We start from the raw sequence: 21,944 nt of genomic DNA on the forward strand, positions 1-21,944 counted from the left end.
AGAGAGAGAGAGAAAGAATGCATGAGCACAAGCAGGCGGAGGTGCAGAGGGAGAGGGAGAAGCCGACTCACTGCTGAGCAGGCACCCAAGGCGAGACTCCATCCTAGGACCCTGGGATCATGACCTGGGTGGAAGGCAGACACTTAACCGACTGAGCCACCCAGGCACCCCAGAACCTAAGCATTTTAATACTGAATTATAATCACTCTCACAATCATTTTTCTATACCTGAGAACATCAACCAGGAACAGTTGTGAGAAATAGTGCTCCTTCTCCATCACAACTACCTTAAAGTATTTAAGTTGTATTCACTAACATCCTACTCTGGCCCAATAATCCCTTAAACATCTCTCAGCCTTGAACATATTTGAGTCCTTTACACATCTAAATTGAAGGCTTTTCCCCCACAGCATGCAAGGCTCTGCATTATCTACTTCTCCGTTTTGTTTTACCATTCCTCTTGTCTCCCATACTTTAGGGCACACCTCAAGGCCTTTGAGCACACAGTTCTCTTTGCTGAAAACGATTCCCTCTGCTCCTTCTCATATATCTGGTCTCAGTTAAGACATCACTGCCTCAGAGAAACCTACCCTTTGGTCCTCTGTAATTAGGTCTGTAGCATTTTTCTCTTTAATTTCACACTATTTGATCCCTTCTAGCACTTATCACAATTTGTAATTGCTTATATATTTATTTACTTGTTTGTCCCTGCAACTCTTATTAAACTTTTACCTTCCTGAATCAGGGAGGTATTTTTTTACATTTGCATATTTTTAAAATTTGCATATTTTAATCACTACATCCATAACTTAGAATAGAGCCTCGTACACTGTAAGTAATCAATAAATATTTGTTGAATGAATGAAAGAAAAAGCAGGATGGGAATTATTTATTCTCATTCATTTGAAGAAATGCAAATCCAAAACAGAAGAGCTTACTTACTCAAAAATACATTTACAGAATTGAGGAGTCAGGAACAGAACATAAAACAGGTCTCTTCATTCCTAATTCAATGATCTTTCCACCTGACCATAATTCTTCCAAATCATCTTTTCAATCTGTAAATCAGACTAATCAATCATAGTTCTTCATCCAAAAGAATTTATTTTTAAATTTTCTACTTCTATGTAAATTATCTATACCTAACAACTCATTCTACTTAATCCCCCGTGTGTGTGTGTGTGTGTGTGTGTGTGTGTGTGTGTGTGTGTGTGTGTGTGTTTTAGGCTAAAAAATTTGTTCCAAGTCCATAGACTTCTAGCAAACTGTCTCCAATAAATTAGTCAACCATAGTTTCCTCTTGTGGAAAGCATGGCACTTTCTGAGAATACAACAGTTCTTAAACTTTTTGGTCTCAAGATCCTTTTGTACCTTTAAAAATCACTGAGCTCCTCAAAGAGCTTTTGTTTATGTAGGTTACATTTATAGTTACCAAAATAGAAATTAAGACAGCAACCTAAAAATATTTGTTAATTTTTTAAAAAATAAACACTATTGCGTATTAACACTGTATTTAAAAATAACTAAATTTTCCAAAAGAAAAATTTGGTGATAAGAGTGGCATTGTTTTATATTTTTGCAAATTTCTTTAATATTTGGGCTAAATAGAAGACAGCTGGATTCTTATATCTGCTTCTTCATGCAATCTGTTGTGACATCACACAATACATCATACAGCCTCTGGAAACTGAATTCATAAAAGAATGAAAATGAAAAAGGCAAATAATGTCTTAGTATTATTATAAAACTACTGTGACTTCATGGATACCCTGAAATAGGTGCCCTAAATTATATGGCTTACATATTGACCTATACATTATAGATTTCTTCAATTTTTTAAAAAGAAATGTAAAACTTAATCTTCTATAATTCCCAAGGGTCCTGTTCTGTTTTTAAAGAAATATTTACCAAGCAGTACTATTTGCTAGATATTTTCACGTTTTCATTTAAATCCTCAATGGTATTATTTAAATATTTTTTTGGTAAAAACTGTAAATACTATTTTATTTTAAACATTTTCGTTTACAAAAAAAAAAATCAATGATTGGTACCTTTTTACACACTCAGATTTCTCAATATAGACAGATCTTCCTGTTGAGATATCCCTTACAGTTTCAGTCAAGGAGCGTATCAGAGCACAGACAAGGAGACCCCAGCCTGGCGCTGGCAGGTCGCCCGGGCTGCCCAGACCTACTTAATAGCACATGGGTTGAGTTCCGCTGGGACAATCACACCTCGCATTCCCTTGCTGGCTGCTGGAGGCAGGTACAGCATCCATACTCACTGACGACCACCAGGGTCATCCATGTGGTTCAGTTTGTAATCAACGTAGTATTCCTGGGCAGACATGGCAGCCATCTGATGCATGGTCCATTTCTGCTTTCACTTTCTGTTCTGCATGACAAAGCACTGTCTGAGCTGCCTGAGGCTGGCTAAGAAACACTTCTAGGAGACAGAGAGCACCAGGACCAAGATGAGGCAGGGGAAGATGAGGGCCATGGTACCTGTGACCCCCTTGTAGATCTGCATGGTGTTCTCAGCATGCTCACTGCTGGGGAGAGCCACAGTAGCCGCTCCAGCGTGCCATCGAGCTGCCCCTCCCTGCCTTCGGCAAGCATGGTGGCTGGACAGGCTGGGAGCCCCAGGTCACTGTGGTTGAAACGGCCCAGAGCAGATGGCCCTGGTGGACTCAGCCTCATCCTCAGCCTCATCCATACAGGTGGAAGGTGTACAAGGCATCTAGGATGTCTTCGCGCACCCCTGCACATACTCCTGGCTGGAGCACCGTGATTCGTCATCATAGCACCCCTGGAAGCTGCAGAGCCATGAGGCCAGACTGCACACATTGCACCCACAGTCCCATAAGTTCCTGGCCCGGATGATGCTCGTCAGTGATTTCCAAGAGTTGAGGATCCAAGGCTCAACACAGGTGAGGTAGCTGGAGTCCAGCTGCAGAGACTGCAGGTGCAGGAGGGTCTCAAACACACGGGGCTCCATGTACTTGATCTTATTGCCCAACAGGTCCAATTTCTCCAGGTTCCAAACCCAGTCCAGCAAGCTAACCACAATGGCCACCCTGTCCCTCTTCAGACAGAGGGAGTGCAGGGAGATGAGGCAGGGGAAGTGGGCGGAATTCACGTTGACGCAGTCTGTGTGTTCCAGGTGCAGCTTGGTGAGCTTGAACAAGTCAGCAGAAGAGTTGCACGCCAGGTAGTAGTCAAGATGGCGGAGGAGTAGGGGACCCCTTTTTCAGCCGGTCCCTGAGTTGAGCTGGATAGGTACCAGACCAGCAGGAACATCCACGGAATCAGCCTGAGACGCAGGAAGATACATCTGGATCTCTACAAACGAACATCTCCAGCGCTGAGTATCAAGGTACGAAGCGGGGAGCCGTGAAACCATGCACAGATATCGGAATAAACAGAAGGGGGAGGGAGCCGCCGTGTCAGGGCGCCGGGAAGCGGTAGCCACCTGCACGAGGGAGCGGACAGACTGCGGACCCGCACGCTTGAGACAGCAGACTGAGAACGGGAGCTCCGGGAGCGCACGCGGGACGGCTGGCGGTTGGCGGGCCACCTGCACGGGGGAGCAGGCGGACTCACGGACGGCACCCGAGAGACAGCGGACTTAGAATGCGAGCTCCAGGAGCGCGCGCGCAGGGTGGACCGCGGACCCGCACTCTGGAAACAGCAGACTGAGTCCGTGAGCCGGGAGTGTGCGCCACCAAGCATCTCACGGAGCTCCGGAGCTCCGGTGTGCTCACTGGATCGAGGCTGAGACCGGGAGCTCCGGGAGCGTGCGCGGGGCGGCTGGCGGCTGGAGGGCCACCTGCACGGGGGAGCANCCACCTGCACGGGGGAGCAGGCGGACTCGCGGTCAGCACCCGCGAGACACCAGACTGAGACGGGGAGCTCCGGGAGCCCGCGCGGGGCGGCTGGCGACTCGTGGCTGGCGGGGTTGGAAACACAAAGGACAGAGACGCGCCGGCCCTGGAAGTGAGGGCTGAGACGCCGGGTGTAGGGCGCACAGCCCGGGATGCTGCAGGGTTGAGCAGCACCAACAGAAACAGAGTTAAAGTGGCCAGAACATCAGTGGAGAACGATCCGCGATCCCTCTGTTCTGAGACAGAGGCTGAATTTCAGCCGCTGCTGCTCTCTCAGAAGAGGCATAGCAAACCGCCAGGGAAAGCCGCCAGAGAACAAAAGCCCGGAAATACCGGCTCACAGGGTGCCCATCCCCATCCCCCCTCGCAAGGGACACAGAGACTCTACCCAAACAGGGTTTTCTGAGTACCGGCAGGCAGGCCCCTCCCCCAGAAGGCAGGCTGAAAAATCAAGAAGCCCACAACCCGGAGCGCCTGAGTGGCGCAGTCACCAAGCACCTGTCTTCGGATTAGGGTGTGATCACAACGCTCCGTAAGGAGTCCCTCATCGGGCTTCTCCACCGGGAACCTGCTTCTTCCTCTCCCACTCCTCTGCTTGGGTTCCCTTTCTTGCTGACTGTCTCTCTCTCTCTCAAATAAATAAATAAACTCTTTAAGGAAGAAGCCCACATCCCTAAGATCTCTATAAAACAAGGGCGCACGGCCTGGGTCCCAGTCAACACTTGGGCTCTGGACAACCCTGCAATCTCTCTTCATCAGAATGACGAGAAGGAGAAGTCCCCCCCAGCAAAGAAAAGATAATGAGTCTGTGGCCTCTGCCACAGAATTGGCCTCGGCCACAGAATTAATACATATGGATGTATCCCAATTATCAGAAATGGAATTCAGAGCAACAATGGTCAAGATGATGAGTAAACTTGAAAAAAGCATCAGAGAAAGCGTTGCTGAGAATATAGAATCCCTAAGGGCAGAAATGAGAGCGAATCTGACAGAAATTAAAAATTCTATGGGCCAAATACAGTCAAAACTAGAGGCTCTGACGGCCAGGGTCACCGAGGCAGAGGAACGCGTTAGCGAATTGGAGGATGGGTTAGTAGAAGAAAAAACGAAAATAGAAGCTGGTCTTAAAAAAATCCACGCCCACGAATGTAGATTACGGGAGATTACTGACTCTATGAAACGATCCAATGTCAGAATCATCGGCATCCCTGAAGGGGTGGAGAAAAACAGAGGTCTAGAAGAGATATTTGAACAAATTGTAGCTGAAAACTTCCCTAATCTAGCAAGGGAAACAAGCATTCGTGTCCAAGAGGCAGAGAGGACCCCATCCAAGCTCAACCAGGACAAACCTACGCCACGGCATGTCATAGTGCAATTCGCAAATATTAGATCCAAGGATACAGTATTGAAAGCGGCCAGGGCAAAGAAATTTCTCACGTACCAAGGCAAAGGTATCAGGATTACGTCAGACCTGTCTACAGAGACCTGGAATGAGAGAAAGGCTTGGGGGGGCATTTTTAAAGCTCTTTCAGAGAAAAACATGCAGCCAAGGATCCTTTATCCAGCAAAGCTGTCATTCAGAATTGATGGAGAAATAAAGACGTTCCAAAATCGCCAATCATTAACCAATTTCGTAACCACGAAACCAGCCCTACAGGAGATATTAAGGGGGGCTCTATAAAGGTAAAAAGGCCCCAAGAGTGATACAGAGCAGCAAGTCACAACCGATACAAAGACTTTAAAGAGAAATGGCATCATTAAAATCATATCTGTCAATAATCTCTATCAATCTAAATGGCTTAAACTCTCCCATAAAACGCCACAGGGTTGCAGATTGGATAAAAAGACATGACCCATCCATTTGCTGTCTACAAGAGACTCATTTTGAACCCAAAGATGCATTCAGACTTAGAGTAAGGGGATGGAGTACCATCTTCCACGCAAATGGACCTCAAAAGAAAGCTGGAGTAGCAATTCTCATATCAGATAGACTGGATTTTAAACTAGAGGCCATAGAGAGAGATACAGAAGGGCACTATATTATTCTTAAAGGAAGTATTCAACAAGTGGATATGACAATTATTAATATATATGCCCCCAACAGGGGAGCAGCAAGATACACAAGCCAACTCTTAACCAAAATAAAGAGACATATAGATAAGAACACAGTAATAGTAGGGGACCTCAACACCCCACTATCAGAAATAGACAGAACACCCTGGCAAAAACTAAGCAAAGAATCAAAGGCTTTGAATGCCATACTCGACGAGTTGGACCTCATAGATATATATAGAACACTACACCCCAGAACCAAAGAATACTCATTCTATTCAAATGCCCATGGAACATTCTCAAGAATAGATCATGCTCTGGGACACAAAACAGGTCTCAGCCAATACCAAAAGATTGAAATTATCCCCTGCATATTCTCAGACCACAACGCTCTGAAATTGGAACTCAACCACAAGGAAAAACCTGGAAGAAACTCAAACACTTGGAGGCTAAGAACCATCCTGCTCAAGAATGACTCGATAAACCAGGAAATCAAAAAACAAATTAAACAATTTATGGAGACCAACGAGAATGAATACACAACGGTCCAAAACCTATGGGATACTGCAAAGGCAGTCCTAAGGGGGAAATACATAGCCATCCAAGCCTCACTCAAAAGAATAGAAAAATCTAAAATGCAGTTTCTATATTCTCACCTCAAGAAACTGGAACAGCAACAGAGGGACAGGCCTAACCCACTGACAAGGAAGGAGTTGACCAAGATTAGAGCAGAAATCAATGAATTAGAGACCAGAACCACAGTAGAGCAGATCAACAGGACTAGAAGCTGGTTCTTTGAGAGAATCCATAAAATTGATAGACCACTGGCAAAACTTGTCCAAAAACAAAGAGAAAGGACTGAGATTATTAAAATTATGACTGAAAAGGGAGAGGTCACGACCAGCACCATTGAAATTGCAAGGATTATTAGAAACTTTTATCAACAGCTATATGCCAAAAAACTAAACAATCTGGAAGAGATGGAGGCCTTCCTGGAAACCTATAAACTACCAAGACTGAAACAGGAAGAAATAGATTTCTTAAATAGGCCAATTAACTATGAAGAAATTGAGTCAGTGATAAACAACCTTCCAAATAATAAAACTCCAGGCCCAGACGGTTTTCCTGGGGAATTCTACCAAACATTCAAAGAAGAAATAATACCTATTCTCCTAAAGCTATTTCAAAAAATAGAAACAGAAGGAAAGCTACCAAACTCATTCTATGAGGCTAATATTACCTTGATCCCCAAACCAGGCAAAGACCCCCTCAAAAAGGAGAATTACAGACCGATTTCTCTAATGAATATGGATGCCAAAATCCTCAACAAGATCCTTGCTAATAGAATCCAACAGTACATTAAAAGGATTATCCATCATGACCAAGTGGGATTCATACCTGGGATGCAAGCATGGTTCAACACTCGCAAATCAATCAATGTGATACATCATATCAACAAGAAAAGACTCAAGAACCATATGATCCTCTCAATTGATGCAGAAAAAGCATTTGACAAAATACAGCATCCTTTCCTGATTAAAACCCTTCAGAGTGTAGGAATAGAGGGTACATTTCTCAATCTCATAAAAGCCATCTATGAAAAGCCTACTGCAAGCATTATTCTCAATGGGGAAAAGCTGGAAGCCTTTCCCTTAAGATCAGGAACACGACAAGGATGCCCACTCTCGCCACTATTATTCAACATAGTACTAGAAGTCCTTGCAACAGCAATCAGAAGACAAAAAGGGATCAAAGGTATCCAAATCGGCAAAGAAGAAGTCAAACTGTCTCTCTTTGCAGATGACATGATACTCTATATGGAAAACCCAAAGGAATCCACTCCCAAACTATTAGAAGTTATAGAACAATTCAGTAAGGTGGCAGGATACAAAATCAATGCCCAGAAATCAGTTGCATTTCTATACACGAATAACGAGACTGAAGAAAGAGAAATTAGGGAATCCATCCCATTTACAATAACACCAAAAACCATGCGTTACCTTGGAATTAACTTAACCAGAGACGTAAAGGACCTATATGCTAGAAACTATAGATCACTTTTGAAAGATATTGAGGAAGACATAAAAAGATGGAAAAATATTCCATGCTCATGGATTGGAAGAATTAACATAGTTAAAATGTCCATACTACCCAGAGCAATCTACACTTTCAATGCTATCCCGATCAAAATACCGAGGACATTTTTCAAAGAACTGGAACAAATAGTCCTTAAATTTGTATGGAACCAGAAAAGGCCCCGAATCTCCAAGGAACTGTTGAAAAGGAAAAACAAAGCTGGGGGCATCACAATGCCGGATTTCGAGCTGTACTACAAAGCTGTGATCACAAAGACAGCATGGTACTGGCACAAAAACAGACACATCGACCAATGGAACAGAATAGAGAACCCAGAAATGGACCCTCGGCTCTTTGGGCAACTAATCTTTGATAAAGCAGGAAAAAACATCCGGTGGAAAAAAGACAGTCTCTTCAATAAATGGTGCTGGGAAAATTGGACAGCTACATGCAAAAGAATGAAACTTGACCACTCTCTCACACCATACACAAAAATAAACTCCAAATGGATGAAAGACCTCAATGTGAGACAGGAATCCATCAAAATTCTAGAGGAGAACATAGGCAACAACTTCTATGACATCGGCCAGAGCAACCTTTTTCACGACACATCTCCAAAGGCAAGAGAAATAAAAGATAAAATGAACTTATGGGACTTTATCAGGATAAAGAGCTTCTGCACAGCCAAGGAAACAGTCAAAAAAACTAAGAGACAGCCCACGGAATGGGAGAATATATTTGCAAAGGACACCACAGATAAAGGACTGGTATCCAAGATCTACAAAGAACTTCTCAAACTCAATACACGAGAAACAAATAAACAAATCATAAAATGGGCAGAAGATATGAACAGACACTTTTCCAATGAAGACATACAAATGGCTAACAGACACATGAAAAAATGTTCAAAATCATTAGCCATCAGGGAAATTCAAATCAAAACCACACTGAGATACCACCTTACGCCAGTTAGAATGGCAAAGATAGACAAGGCAAGAAACAACAATTGTTGGAGAGGATGTGGAGAAAGGGGATCCCTCCTACATTGTTGGTGGGAATGCAAGTTGGTACAGCCACTCTGGAAAACAGTGTGGAGGTCCCTTAAAAAGTTAAAAATTGAACTACCCTATGACCCAGCCATTGCACTACTGGGTGTTTACCCCAAAGATACAGACGTAGTAAAGAGAAGGGCCATATGCACCCCAATGTTCATAGCTGCATTGTCCACAATAGCCAAATCATGGAAGGAGCCGAGATGCCCTTCAACAGATGACTGGATTAAGAAGCTGTGGTCCATATATACAATGGAATATTACTCAGCTATCAGAAAGAACGAATTCTCAACATTTGCTGCAACATGGACGGCACTGGAGGAGATAATGCTAAGTGAAATAAGTCAAGCAGAGAAAGACAATTATCATATGATTTCTCTCATCTATGGAACATAAGAACTAGGATGATCGGTAGGGGAAGAAAGGGATAAAGAAAAGGGGGGTAATCAGAAGGGGGAATGAAACATGAGAGACTATGGACTATGAGAAACAAACTGAAGACTTCAGAGGGGAGTGGGTGGGGGAATGGGATAGACTGGTGATGGGTAGTAAGGAGGGCACGTATTGCATGGTGCACTGGGTGTTATACGCAACTAATGAAGCATCGAACTTTGCATCGGAATCCGGGGATGTGCTGTATGGTGATTAACATAATATAATAAAAAAAATCATTAAAAAAAAAAAGAAGAGTTGCACGCCAGACTCCAGCTGATTGTATCCAATCTAAATATTCTTCATTATACACACAGGGATTATGTAACCTGTCCAGATCATAGTAGTAGTCACGGGTAGAGCTGAGATCAAATCCAGGTCTTCTGACACTGAGTCCAGAACTTTCTAAAGTATGTCTATTACTGATCATGCATAAATGGGAAACCAGGTGAAAAGGAGGGCAACTAATGAATGACAGGGAGTCTCAGTGGCAATCTGGGTTGGTTGCTCCTTATACATTTTGGGTACCCTGTCCAGAATTACCCTTGAAATATTTCAATCCAGAGGGAGAGGACATGTAGTGAACTGAATTGGACTACCATGTAAATTCTAGGCTTGGAAATTACATCCGCCCATTTATCTTTATTGCTCTAGCAGCTCTAATCCATTTGCTGCAAAAATCGTATCTGGGAGTACAAATCTCCCTAAACCTGTTTCTCAATAAAACTGGCAAATATAAATTAACAAAGCCAATGTTTGCGGGGGGCTCCTACCACATATCAGGCATAGTGCAAAGCACTCTACGGAAGCGGCAATTTTATCAGTTTGGGGACTGCCCAGCTCTGAACTTTTTTTTGCTTTGGGGATTTCCAGTTTTCTATTTTTTCACAGTGGGCAGATCCCAATTTCCCCCTCCCCCACAAAAACTAATAATACCATAAATTTGCTCTTCTAGGCTCCCTGCTGCAAAGCATGGCCATATGACCCAGAATCACTTGCCTGACATTCTGGATCAGGAGCCAGTGATGTAAAGAATAAGGGACAGAACAGAATTATTTCAAGAAGCAGTAGAGCAATAGTCAGCTTTAAAAGCAGGAATGACAACAGTGTCGATGACAGCCCCAGCGCAGGTGAGGCAAGCTGTCCCATCTGACACTCAGCACTAATGCAGTAGTCATCCCCAGATTAGTTGTGTATCATGCTTTCGACTATAATTTAGAACCGTATTAACTCTGAGTCCAGTTCTCCAGCCCTTCTAGTGAGCCTGAGATTTCCTAGCGAGCCTGAGATTTCCTATATCCACTCCAAATCCTTTTCTGCTTAAGCCAGTCAGACCCAGATTTTGAGGCTTATAACAAAACACTCAGAAATGGACTCAGTCTTGCTTAATTTTCATAGCAACCATCTGAGATCAGTACTATCATTAACTCCATTTTAGAGATAAGGTCATGGGGCTTAGAGAGGTTACTTTGCCTAATGTCCCAAAGCTCATTAAGTAGTCATTATCCATGAGGTAATAATAACCAAAACTAATGACATTCATAATCTAATGATCTCTGTGATTGTTCCCAGTGGCTTCCTAACTTTAATACATTTTAATGTTAATTTCTAGAATATGAGGACATCTAGGGTTCTCTAGGATCCATTCACAAGCCTGTGCTCCTTTACTCAAGTCACAAAGAGGAGAAATACTGACAGAAATGGGTAAAAGGAAAAGTCTGTCTTGGCATTTTCTTTTTTAATGATGGGTTGAAACAGCCTGGAGCTGCTCTGGCCTGGAAGCTCTTCCTGCCCCAGAAAGGCCCTCCCTTTCCTTGGCATGCTTTTCCTGAGACCCTCCTATCACAACCATTATAATATGGCCCAGAAAGAATGGGTGTCAAAAAGGAAGGAAGGAAAGAAGGAAGGAAGGAAGGAAGGAAGGAAGGAAGGAAGGAAGGAAGGAAGGAAGGAAGGAGAAGGAGAAGGAAAAGGAGGGAGGAAGAGAAAAAAAGAGAAAGAAGGAAACTAAAGAGTCTACTTGACCCTGCTTTTGGAGCAGCAGGCTGTTCAGCCTTTTTTCAGAAAAAAAGACTATTTTTACATTATGTTTCTGTCATTATTCCTGAAATACCCGGTAAAAAGGAAATGTTACCTTCTATTTTGAAATACCAAATCCCTATGACCAAAAAAAAAAAAAAATTTTTTTTTTTTTTTTCAAAAGAAAGGAAGGAAAAAAGAGAGGGGAGGGGAAGGAGAAAAACAACACAGGGAGAGGAACAAATTACTTTTATCTAAGTTAATTACATTGTGACTGGGCAGATCCACATATAAAATGAAATAGCCTAAAACATTTATTAAGCATTTTCTAAATTAATACAGTTAAAATAACAAACAGAAGCTACTTCTGAAATATAAATGGAGAGCACAAGTAATAACAAATTCACAAATACTGGTCTTATTCTTTTTGTCATGTATTGTATATTCTCCTACTAGCTTACTCCTTATAAAATTTTATCACCAGAAACAATCTTGCAGGCTTATAACATGAAAGGATTTCTTTTTTTTTTTTAAAGATTTTATTTATTTATTAGACAGAGATAGAGACAGCCAGCGAGAGAGGGAACACAAGCAGGGAGAGTGGGAGAAGAAGAAGCAGGCTCCCAGCGGAGGAGCCTGACATGGGGCTCGATCCCATAATGCTGGGATCACGCCCTGAGCCGAAGGCAGACGCTTAACCGCTGTGCCACCCAGGCGCCCCATGAAAGGATTTCTGCTTCTCCTATTTTTAACGACCAAAGAGTGAAGCTTCCAAATTCATTCATCCATTAATCCAATATTTTATGAACACCTAATACATGTCATGCATGGTGCTAGGCACTGTTATAAGAACTTGGTATAAAAGGGCACCGTATGGGGAAATAATCACTTCTACCAGTTAACATAGAGCTGTGAGGAATTCAAATCCAAGAAAGTAATTTTTTATTATAATTTCCCAGTAAAAAACATGTCACTATCAAACAGGAACCTACCTGACAACATTGTGGATTAACAAACCTGACACAGATAAAAGAATAAGCAATAGCCCAAACCTATTAAGAAAGGACCGGCATGGGTGCAGTGTAGGAGCTTAGAGGAAGACACTTCTAAGAGTAGCTTTTTCCAGAGTTTCTACAACAAAGTCACCCTGAGACTCAATAGCCTGGCTTGGCAATAATGTGTTAAAGAACAAAATATTAGCAGAAATTATGATAGTTGAAAATAACTCCTATAATATTTGAAGTTCATATTATTATGAGTAGTACGTTTAATTTAAAAGGAAAGAAACCACTTTGTGACAGAACACTGTCACAAGAATACCAAGTACCACACCTTAATGAAGAGTTCACGAGATTTCATTGCTTCTTGTAGTCCTGGATAATATTTCCTTTTTGCACCATTTGATGGTCTCTAGGAATCAACAATGCCTGCAAGAATGGTCTTTCTTCACAACAGCTACCTCATGACAAGTATCACAGCAACTATCAGAGCATGAACTCACATGAACTCACTTCTGTTAGTGCTGTGTGTGAAACAGAACCACAGGTAGATATCTGAATTTGGATTCCTTTTTTTTCTTAATTGCAAGAGGAGACTTCCTGCATTTACACAGAAAAAAGCAACCAACACTTGTACGGTACTGGCTAAAACCCACAATTTATTTTCACAGGCATTCCTTATTTAATCTTCACAACAATCTCATGAGGTTGCAGTTGTAACATTAAAAATGAGGAAAACTAGCAATCAGAAAAGATAAATTGCTCAGATCACACTATGGTAAATAAGGAATGGGGACTCAAATCCTCAGTAAATCCTGACTTCTTCATATATCATACAACTTTCCGATCCATATTTGAGATTACAGTGCCTTAATCTCCTATACCTCTACCTGACCTGTCTCACCCTGGTTAGATATATGATATTCTCAATCAACAAATAAAGATTAGTTGCTCTTTTAACTTTCTTTTTCTAAATATTACCCTTTTTCATCCAGAAGCTAGAAGTAAAATTTTCCTCATATGGTTACCAAACCACTCAATTCCACCGGTTTTAACTATGTAATTTTAGAAAACTGGGCAAAGAACTTTTAGACTATAAATCCCAATTCTCATTTTAATTTAAATTTTATTTATTTTGCAAATTGGTAACAATTTCCATATGGTTGAAAGCACAAAGTACTTTTGAGTTGAAGAGTTAAAAGAGTCTACCTAGAACACCCTCCCCCAATCCCAGTTTTCCCACTCCATTCCTGTAAACCAACATTATTAGTTTCCTGTGAAACTTAAGTATGTATTCCAAATACATATAAGCCATAAACATGTATTTATATATGTCTCTGTTACAAGACAGTCCTCCCTGGATTTCTCAGTGTACTTGTCCAAGTCTCCTATAGACGAAACCTAGCATGACATAACATTGGAGACTGTCTCCTCTGCACCTCCTAAGCTTGCCTCCTTACTCCGAAGCCATCAGCTCCCATTCAGGGAGCAATAAAACCTTTCCTATCCTCCCTGGAGCCAAAGAGTTAAATTTAGGAGCAGAGATCTTCTCCTGCCCCAGAGAGGATCTGTTTATTGTCAGAAAAAAAATAAAATAAATAAGCTGAGCACTCTACCTCTAGAAAGAAAGATCAGATGTGTCAGCTCCTTTAGAAGCTCAGAGATTCATGGGCCCCTGGGTGTCTGCTTTCAGCTCAGGTCATGATCCCAGGATCCTGGGATCGAGCCCCACATCAGCAGGGAGCCTGCTTCTGCTTCTTCCTCTTCCTCTCCCCCTTCCCATCCTTGTGCGCTCTAGCTCTCTCTCTCTCTCTCTAATAAAAGAAGAAGCTCAGAGATTCATAATTTCTGAGTTCTCCTTCCCCAAACTTTGCTGTAAGTCCAGGTATAAGCATATGGCTCTCACCTTGTTGCTCTGTGGAGAACTGGGTAAGGGGGACATAGTACTACCATGCTATCCTGGGACTGCTGTCACTGCTGTGTGGATTGACTTCTGATTCAAAGCCCTGGTGTTTCTGCAATTAGATATACAAGTAGGGTAACATCAGAGACCCTTTAAAGATCTAGACTTAATATCTGCTGTCTTACGTACATGGTATTGTGCTATACTCTAAACACTTCGTTTATTTCACTTAATATATCCTGAAATATCAGTGCGAGAAAAAAAAATTTTTTTGAGAGAGCAAGCAAGTGAACATGCATGCACACACGTGCGTTCCTGCACACACGTGCACAAGTAGGGGCAGGGGAGAGGGAAAGAGAGACTCTTAAGCAGGCTCCACACACAGCACAGAGCCCAACATGGGGCTCAACCCTGAAACCATGACCTGAGCCAAAATCAATAGTCAAAGGCTAAACTGACTGAGCCACCCAGATACCACACTGTAGAAAAATTTTAATAGATCAGTAAGTCAGTGTATTTTTAATCAATGATATTTTAGGAGTATTTTGAATACCTTACCAAAAAACACTACTTAACTGGCCGTAATGTTCCAAAAATAGATGATTCTTTAAATATTTTGCATAAAACTTACCTTAACTTTATATGTGCTATTCTTAGATTTTTAGTGACTTAATCTTTTTCCTAAACACAATTTTCCTATATTCAGAGAATAAAAGTTAGCTAAAACCTTGATCTTTTCTGTTGCCAAAGAAGCAAAGTTCAAATATAATTGCAGATCACTGATCTCAATGAAAACATTCTACATAAAGAACAAATTCAAATGCTTTGAAGAAAAAAATTATAGCATGGGTTTAAACATTTTTAAAAAGCAAGCCAAATAAAGCAATTTCTCAAATATAAGTTTTAAGTACATATACAAGTATTTTGAGAAATACAAAAACAATCTAAATATTATCTACAAATATTTCTTCTTGATTATAAGGCTAAGAAGTGGATTTGAGTTACAAATAACTGACAAGTTAATTGAAATTAACATATTTGAATAAACGCCAGTAAGCTTTGGCTCATCAGTTTATTGCCTAATAAAATGCTTAATTTAAACCTAGAAGAATTATTCATATATAACTATATACCTACTATATTATATTATATATATATATATACACACACACACTACATATATATACATATATATACACACACATACAGCTCATATATATATTTAGTATCAGATAACGGTGTCTTAGAAAAAAGACAAAGCTCTCATGTATACATTTAATATCAAATAACGGTGTCTTAGGAAAAAGCTTACGGATATAAACAAAAATAACTGTTTAGCTCTGGGTAATGGGATTATAAAGAATTTTAGGTGAGTTTTTCATGGCTTTCTATATTTCTCATGCATTCTACAATAAAGATAGTGATACTGTAATCTAACTACTTTGTTTTTCCAGTCTTTAAAATAATAAAAATTCAGTAAGGTCAAAGGGCATAAACTTAATACATATAATTATAATTATATATTATACTTCTATCTTTCACATACGCATATACTATACATACATACACACACGAAATATCAATGTATATGCTAGAAGACAATGAAATAAAAGAATACATTTAAGTGTCCAGTCATAAATCAGGAAAGCATTAAAACTCTACTGGAGGTCACAAAAGAAAAGCTGAACAAATGGAAAGACACCAGGTTCCAGGATAGGAAGATTCATTATAAAGATGTCAATTGCCCTAAAATAATTTATAAATTTAATGCCAGTAGGATTTAGTCAGGGAGAGGAAGAAACTAGACAAGCAAATTTTATTTTTTTTAAAGATTTTACTTATTTATTTGAGAGAGAGAGACAGATAGTGACAGAGATAACGAGAGAGAGCACAAGTGGGCAGGAGAGGGAGAAGCAGCCCAATGTGGGGCCTGATCCCAGGACCATGGGATCATTATCTGAGCTGAAGGCAGACACTTAACCAACCGAGCCACCCAGGCGCCCCTGGACAAGCCAATTTTAAATGTCATATGTAAACAGAATAAGCAATTCTAAAAACAGAAATATGAAGGGCCTGGACCTTCATATTATAAAGCCTCAATAATTAAAGCAATGTTACTAGTATGTATATATTATATATTATATATACACATATGAAACAGTCCAAAAATAGATACAAATATATATACATGAGAGTTTAGTATAAAAGGTAATGCCTTGAATAGTGATGAGATCACTAATCTCAGTTGTATTGACAACTGTGTAGCTATCTGGCTACTACAGAGCTAAATCCATTCCTACACTAGTTAAATTCCAAACTTATGTTTAAAACTGAAACCATTAAAACATTAAGAGAAGAAATACACCCACACAAATAGAATCTCATCTTTGACAAAGGAGAAAAAGCAATTTAATGAAGAAAGGATAGCTAAAACAACTGGACACCCACATGCAAACAAATGAAATTAGACACTGGCTTTACACTTTCACAAGAATAACTCAAATGAACCATAGATCCAACAGTGGCAGCCTAAACAGCTTATACCAAGCCCTACCCCCCGTGCTCTGCTGGTGCTGCTTTCTTGGGCAAGTGTGCCTGAGAACCAGCATGGTGGGCCCCTCCTCAAGAAGACCCGCGCAACCTCCCATCCCCCACGTACCACATCCACTAACCGTAAGGTTCTGCAAACCTTCAGCTCTGGTGGAAACAGCATCAGGTCTCTTTTAACAGTCCAGAATACAACTAGTTAAAACTCGCCACACTCTGGCCAAGGTCCAAACACTCATCACTGCAGGCAAGGAGAAATTCTGAAGAGGACTGACCTGAGGAAAAGAGGTGCCAAAACACACAGCAGCAGAGTGCACACTCTGAAACACTTCCTGAAGTGCCAGGCCCTGGACAGTATAGGATTTCTTCTTCATTAAACCATTTTTTTTAAGATTTTTTATTATTTATTTGACAGAGAGAGAGAGCACAAGCAGGGGGAGCAGCAGAGAAAGAGGGAGAAGCAGGCTCTCCACTGAGCAAGGAGCCCAATGTGGGGCTCAATCCCAGGACCCTGGGATCGTGACCCGAGCCGAAGGCAGATGCTTAACTGACTGAGCCACCAGGCGCCCCCATAAGTCAGCGACTCCATAAAGCATAATAACATTTGTATCATAGGAGTCCCAGAAGAAGAGGGGAAAGAGGGCAGAAGATTTATTTCAGGAAATTACAGCTGAAAACTTCCCAATCTGGTAAAGGAAACAGATATCCAAATCCAGGAGGCACAGAGAACCACCATCAAAATCAACAAAAGCAGGCTAACACCAAGACACATGATAGTAAAATTTGCAAAATATAGATATAAGTAAAAAATCCTAAATGAAGCAAGACAAAAGAAGTCCCTAACAAACAAGGGAAGACAAGTAAGGTTAGCAACAGATCTCTCCACAGAAACTTGGCAGGCAAGAAAAGCGTGGCATGATATATTCAACATGCTGAATGGGAAAAATATACAGCCAAAAATGTTCTATCCTGCAAGGCTGTCATTCAGAACAGAAGGAGAGATAAAGAGTTTCCCAGACAAACAAAAGGAGTTCATGACCACTAAACCAGTTCTGCAAGAAATATTAAAGGAGACTTTTTGAGTGGGAAAGAATGATCAAAAGTGACAAAGACTAGAAAGGAACAAAGAAAATCTCCAGAAACAACAACAAACAAGTAATAAAATGGCACTAAATTCAAATCTATCAATAATCACTCTGAATGTAAACGGACTAAATGCTCCAATCAAAAGACACAGGGTGTCAAAATGGATTTTAAAATAAGACCGATCTCTTTGCTGCTTACAAGAGACTCATTTTAGACCTAATGACACCTGTTGACTGAAAGTGAGGGGATGGAGAACTATTTATCATGCAAATAGATGTTGAAAGAAAGGCAGAGTAGCCATACTTGTATAGACAAACTAGATTTTAAACCAAACACTATAACAAGAGATGAAAAAGAGCACTACGTCATAATAAAGGGATCTATCCAACAAGATGATCTAACAATTGTAAATATTTATGCCCCCAACTTGGGAGCACCCACATATATAAAATAATTAATAACAAACATAAAGGAACTGATTAATAATAATCTAATACAGCAGGGTACTTTAACACCCCACTTACATCAATGGACAGACGATCTAAGCAGAAAATCAACAAGGAAATGATGGCTTTGAAGACACTAGACCACATGGACATAACAGATATATTCACAACATCTCAGACCAGAGCAGCAGAATACACATTCTCTTCAAGTGCACATGGGACCTTCTCCAGAATAGATCATGTACTAGGTCACAAATCAGGCCTCAACAAGTACAAAAAGACTAAGATCATACTATACATATTTTCTGATCACAATGCTATGAAATTTGAAGTCAACCAGAAGAAAAAAAAAACTGGAAAGACCACAAACATATGGAAGCTAAAGAACATTCTACTAAAGAATGAACGGGTAAGGGAGCCTAGGTGGCTCAGTCAATTAAGCATCCAACTCTTGATCTCAGCTCAGGTCTTGATCTCACAGTCATGAGTTCAAGCCCTGCTTTGGACTCTACTTAAAAAGAAAAAAAAATAAAGAATTAATCAGTCAAGCAGGAAATTAAAGAAGAAATTTTTTAAAATACATGGAAAAAAATGAAAATGAAAGACAATGGTCCAAAACCTTTGGAAAACAGCAAAAGGGTCTTAAGCAGGAAGTATATAGGGACACCTGGGTGGCTCCGTCATTAAGTGTCTGCCTACGGCTCAGGTCATGATCCCAGGGTCCTGAAATCAAGCCCCGCATTGGGCTCCCTGCTCAACGGGAAGCCTGCTTCTCCCTCTCCCACTGCCCCTGCTTGTGTTCCCTCTCTTGCTGTCTCTGTCAAATAAATAAATAAAATCTTTATTTAAAAAAAAAAAAAGCATCCAAATTGGTAAGGAAGAAGTCAAACTCACTATTTGCAGACAACATGACACTCTATGTAGAAAACCTGAAGACTCCAGCAAAAAATTGCAAGAACTAATACACAAATTCAGCAAAGTCACAGGATACAAAGTCAATGCACAGAAATCTGTTACATTTCTATACACCAATAAAGAAGAAGCAGAGAAATCAAGGAATTGATCCCATTTACAACTGCACCAAAAACAATAAGATACTTAGGAATAAACCTAACCAAAAATGTAAAAGAGCTGTACTCTGAAAACCATAGGACACTTATGAAAGACATTAAGAGAGGACAGAAAGTAAAGGAAAAAACATTCCATGCTCATGGGTTAGAAGAACAAATATTGTTGAAACATCTATATTACCCAAAACAATCTACACATTTAATACAATCCCTGTCAAAATACCACCAGCATTTTTCACAGAACTAGAACAAACAATCCTAAAATGTGTATGGAACCACAAAAGACCCCAAATAGGCAAAGTAACCTTGAAAAAGCAAAGCAAAGCTGGAGACATCATAATTCTGAACTTCAAGTTATATTACTAAGCTGCAGTCATCACAACAGTATGGTACTGGCATGAAAACAGACACATAAATCAAAGGAACAGAATAGAAAACCCAAAAATGGACCCACAACCTAATGGTCAACTAATCTTCAACAAAGCAGGAAAGAATATCCAATGGAAAAAGGACAGTCTCTTCAACAAATGGTGTTGGGAAAACTGGACGGCAACATGCAGAAAAATGAAACTAGACCACTTTCTTATACCATACACAAAAATAAATTCAAAATGGATGAAAGACCTAAATTTGAGATAGGTAACCATCAAAATACTAGAGGAGAACGTAGGCACTAATCTCTTTGACATCAGCCATAGCAACTTCCTACTACATAAGTCTCCAGAGGCAAGGGAAAGAAAAGCAAAAATGAGCTACTGGGACTTGATCAAGATAAAAACTCTGCGCAGAGACAGAAACAATCAACAAAACTAAAAGGTAGCCTTTGGAATGGGAGAAGATATTTGCAAATGACATATCTGATAAAAAGTTATCATCTAAAATCTATAAATAAAATCTTTAAAAAAAATAAATAAAATAAAATCTATAAAGACCTTAAACTCAACACCCAAAAAACAAATAACCCAGTTAAGAAATGGGCAGAAGACATGAACAGACATTTTTTCAAAGAAGACATCTAGATGGCTAACAGACACATGAAAAGATGCTCAACATCACTCATCATCAGAGAAATACACATCAAAACTACAATAAGATACCACCTCAGAATGGCTAAAATTAACAATGCAGGAAACAACAGATGTTGGTGAGGATGCAGGGAAAGAGGAACCTTCTTGCACTGTTGGTGGGAATGTAAACTGGTGTGGCCACTCTGGAAAACAGTATAGAGGTTCCTCACAAATAGAACTACTCTAGGATTCAGCAATTGCATTACTAGGTATTTACCCAAAGGATAAAAAATACTGATTTTAAGGGATACATGCACCCCAATGTTTATGGCAGCATTATTAACAACAGGCAAATTATGGAAAGAACCCAAATGTCTATCAACTGAAGAATGGGTAAAGATGTGGCGTGTGTGTGTGCATGTGTGTATATATATATATATATAATGGAATATTACTCAGTCATCAAAAAGAATGAAATCTTGCCATTTGCAACAACGTGGATGGACCCAGAGTATATTATGCTAAGCAAAATAAGTCAGTCAGAAAAAGACAAATGTCACATGATCTCACTCATATGTGGAATTTAAGAAACAAAACAAATGAATGGGGGCAGGGGGAGGGGGGAGAGCCAAACCATAAAACAGGCCTTTAAGTATAGAGAACAAACTAAGGATTGATGGAGGGAGGTGGGCCGGGGATGGGCTAAATGGGTGATGGGCATTAAGGAGGGCACTTGCTGTGATGAGCACTGGGTGTTATATGTAAGTGATGAATCATTAAAACCTACACCTGAAACTAATAATTACACTGTATGTTAACTAGAATTTAAATAAAAACTTGAAAATAAATTTAAAAAACTGCAAATATGTAATAAATAAACAAAATCTATTATTTTTTTAAATGGGTAAATTCCTTTGAAACAATGGCATAAAGGAGCCCACAGTGAAACTTAAAACCTATAATTCAGAAGAGATAAGATAAATTTGACCAGATAATTTTTTAAAGAAAAGGTAAGTTCAGGTGCGCCTCCGTGGTTCAACTGGTTAAGCATCCGACTCCATTTCAACTCAGGTCATGAACTCAGGGTCATGAGGTCAAGCCGCGCATGGGGCTCTGCGCTCAGCGTGAAGTCTATGTGAGCTCTCCCTCTGCCCATTCCCCTCTCATGCATGTGCACTCTCTATCAAATAAATAAAATCTAAAAAATAAATAAAAAGAATAGGGAAATTCAGATGATAAATGACAAACTTGGAGGGAAATGTAGTGTCTCCTTCATATAAAGAAAGTATCTAGCGGAGTCTGGGTGACTCAGCATGATAAGCCTCCAATTCTTGATTTCGGCTTAGGCCATGACCTCATGGGTCATGAGACAG

The 21,944-nt window shown here is 40.4% G+C and overlaps 1 protein-coding gene and 1 pseudogene across 10 annotated transcripts in view; both read right to left on the reverse strand.

The window, feature by feature from the left end:
• Positions 1 to 21,944, reverse strand: part of TXNDC16 (thioredoxin domain containing 16) — a 116,060-nt gene that overhangs the window by 73,288 nt on the left and 20,828 nt on the right. Inside the window, exon 1 of one of the 10 annotated variants that reach the window (XM_034648463.1) lies at positions 14,419 to 14,514. The exons of the other annotated variants lie outside the window; for them this stretch is intronic. Within the exon in view, the coding sequence (XP_034504354.1) occupies positions 14,419 to 14,465 (47 nt within the window). The 5' untranslated portion in view covers positions 14,466 to 14,514. Of the gene's footprint in view, positions 1 to 14,418; positions 14,515 to 21,944 lie in introns of those variants that run through there. 10 annotated transcript variants of the gene reach the window in all.
• Positions 1,569 to 9,925, reverse strand: LOC105242059 (annotated as a pseudogene).

This window comes from Ailuropoda melanoleuca, chromosome 20, assembly GCF_002007445.2.
Source record: "Ailuropoda melanoleuca isolate Jingjing chromosome 20, ASM200744v2, whole genome shotgun sequence".
NCBI lineage: Eukaryota > Metazoa > Chordata > Mammalia > Carnivora > Ursidae > Ailuropoda > Ailuropoda melanoleuca.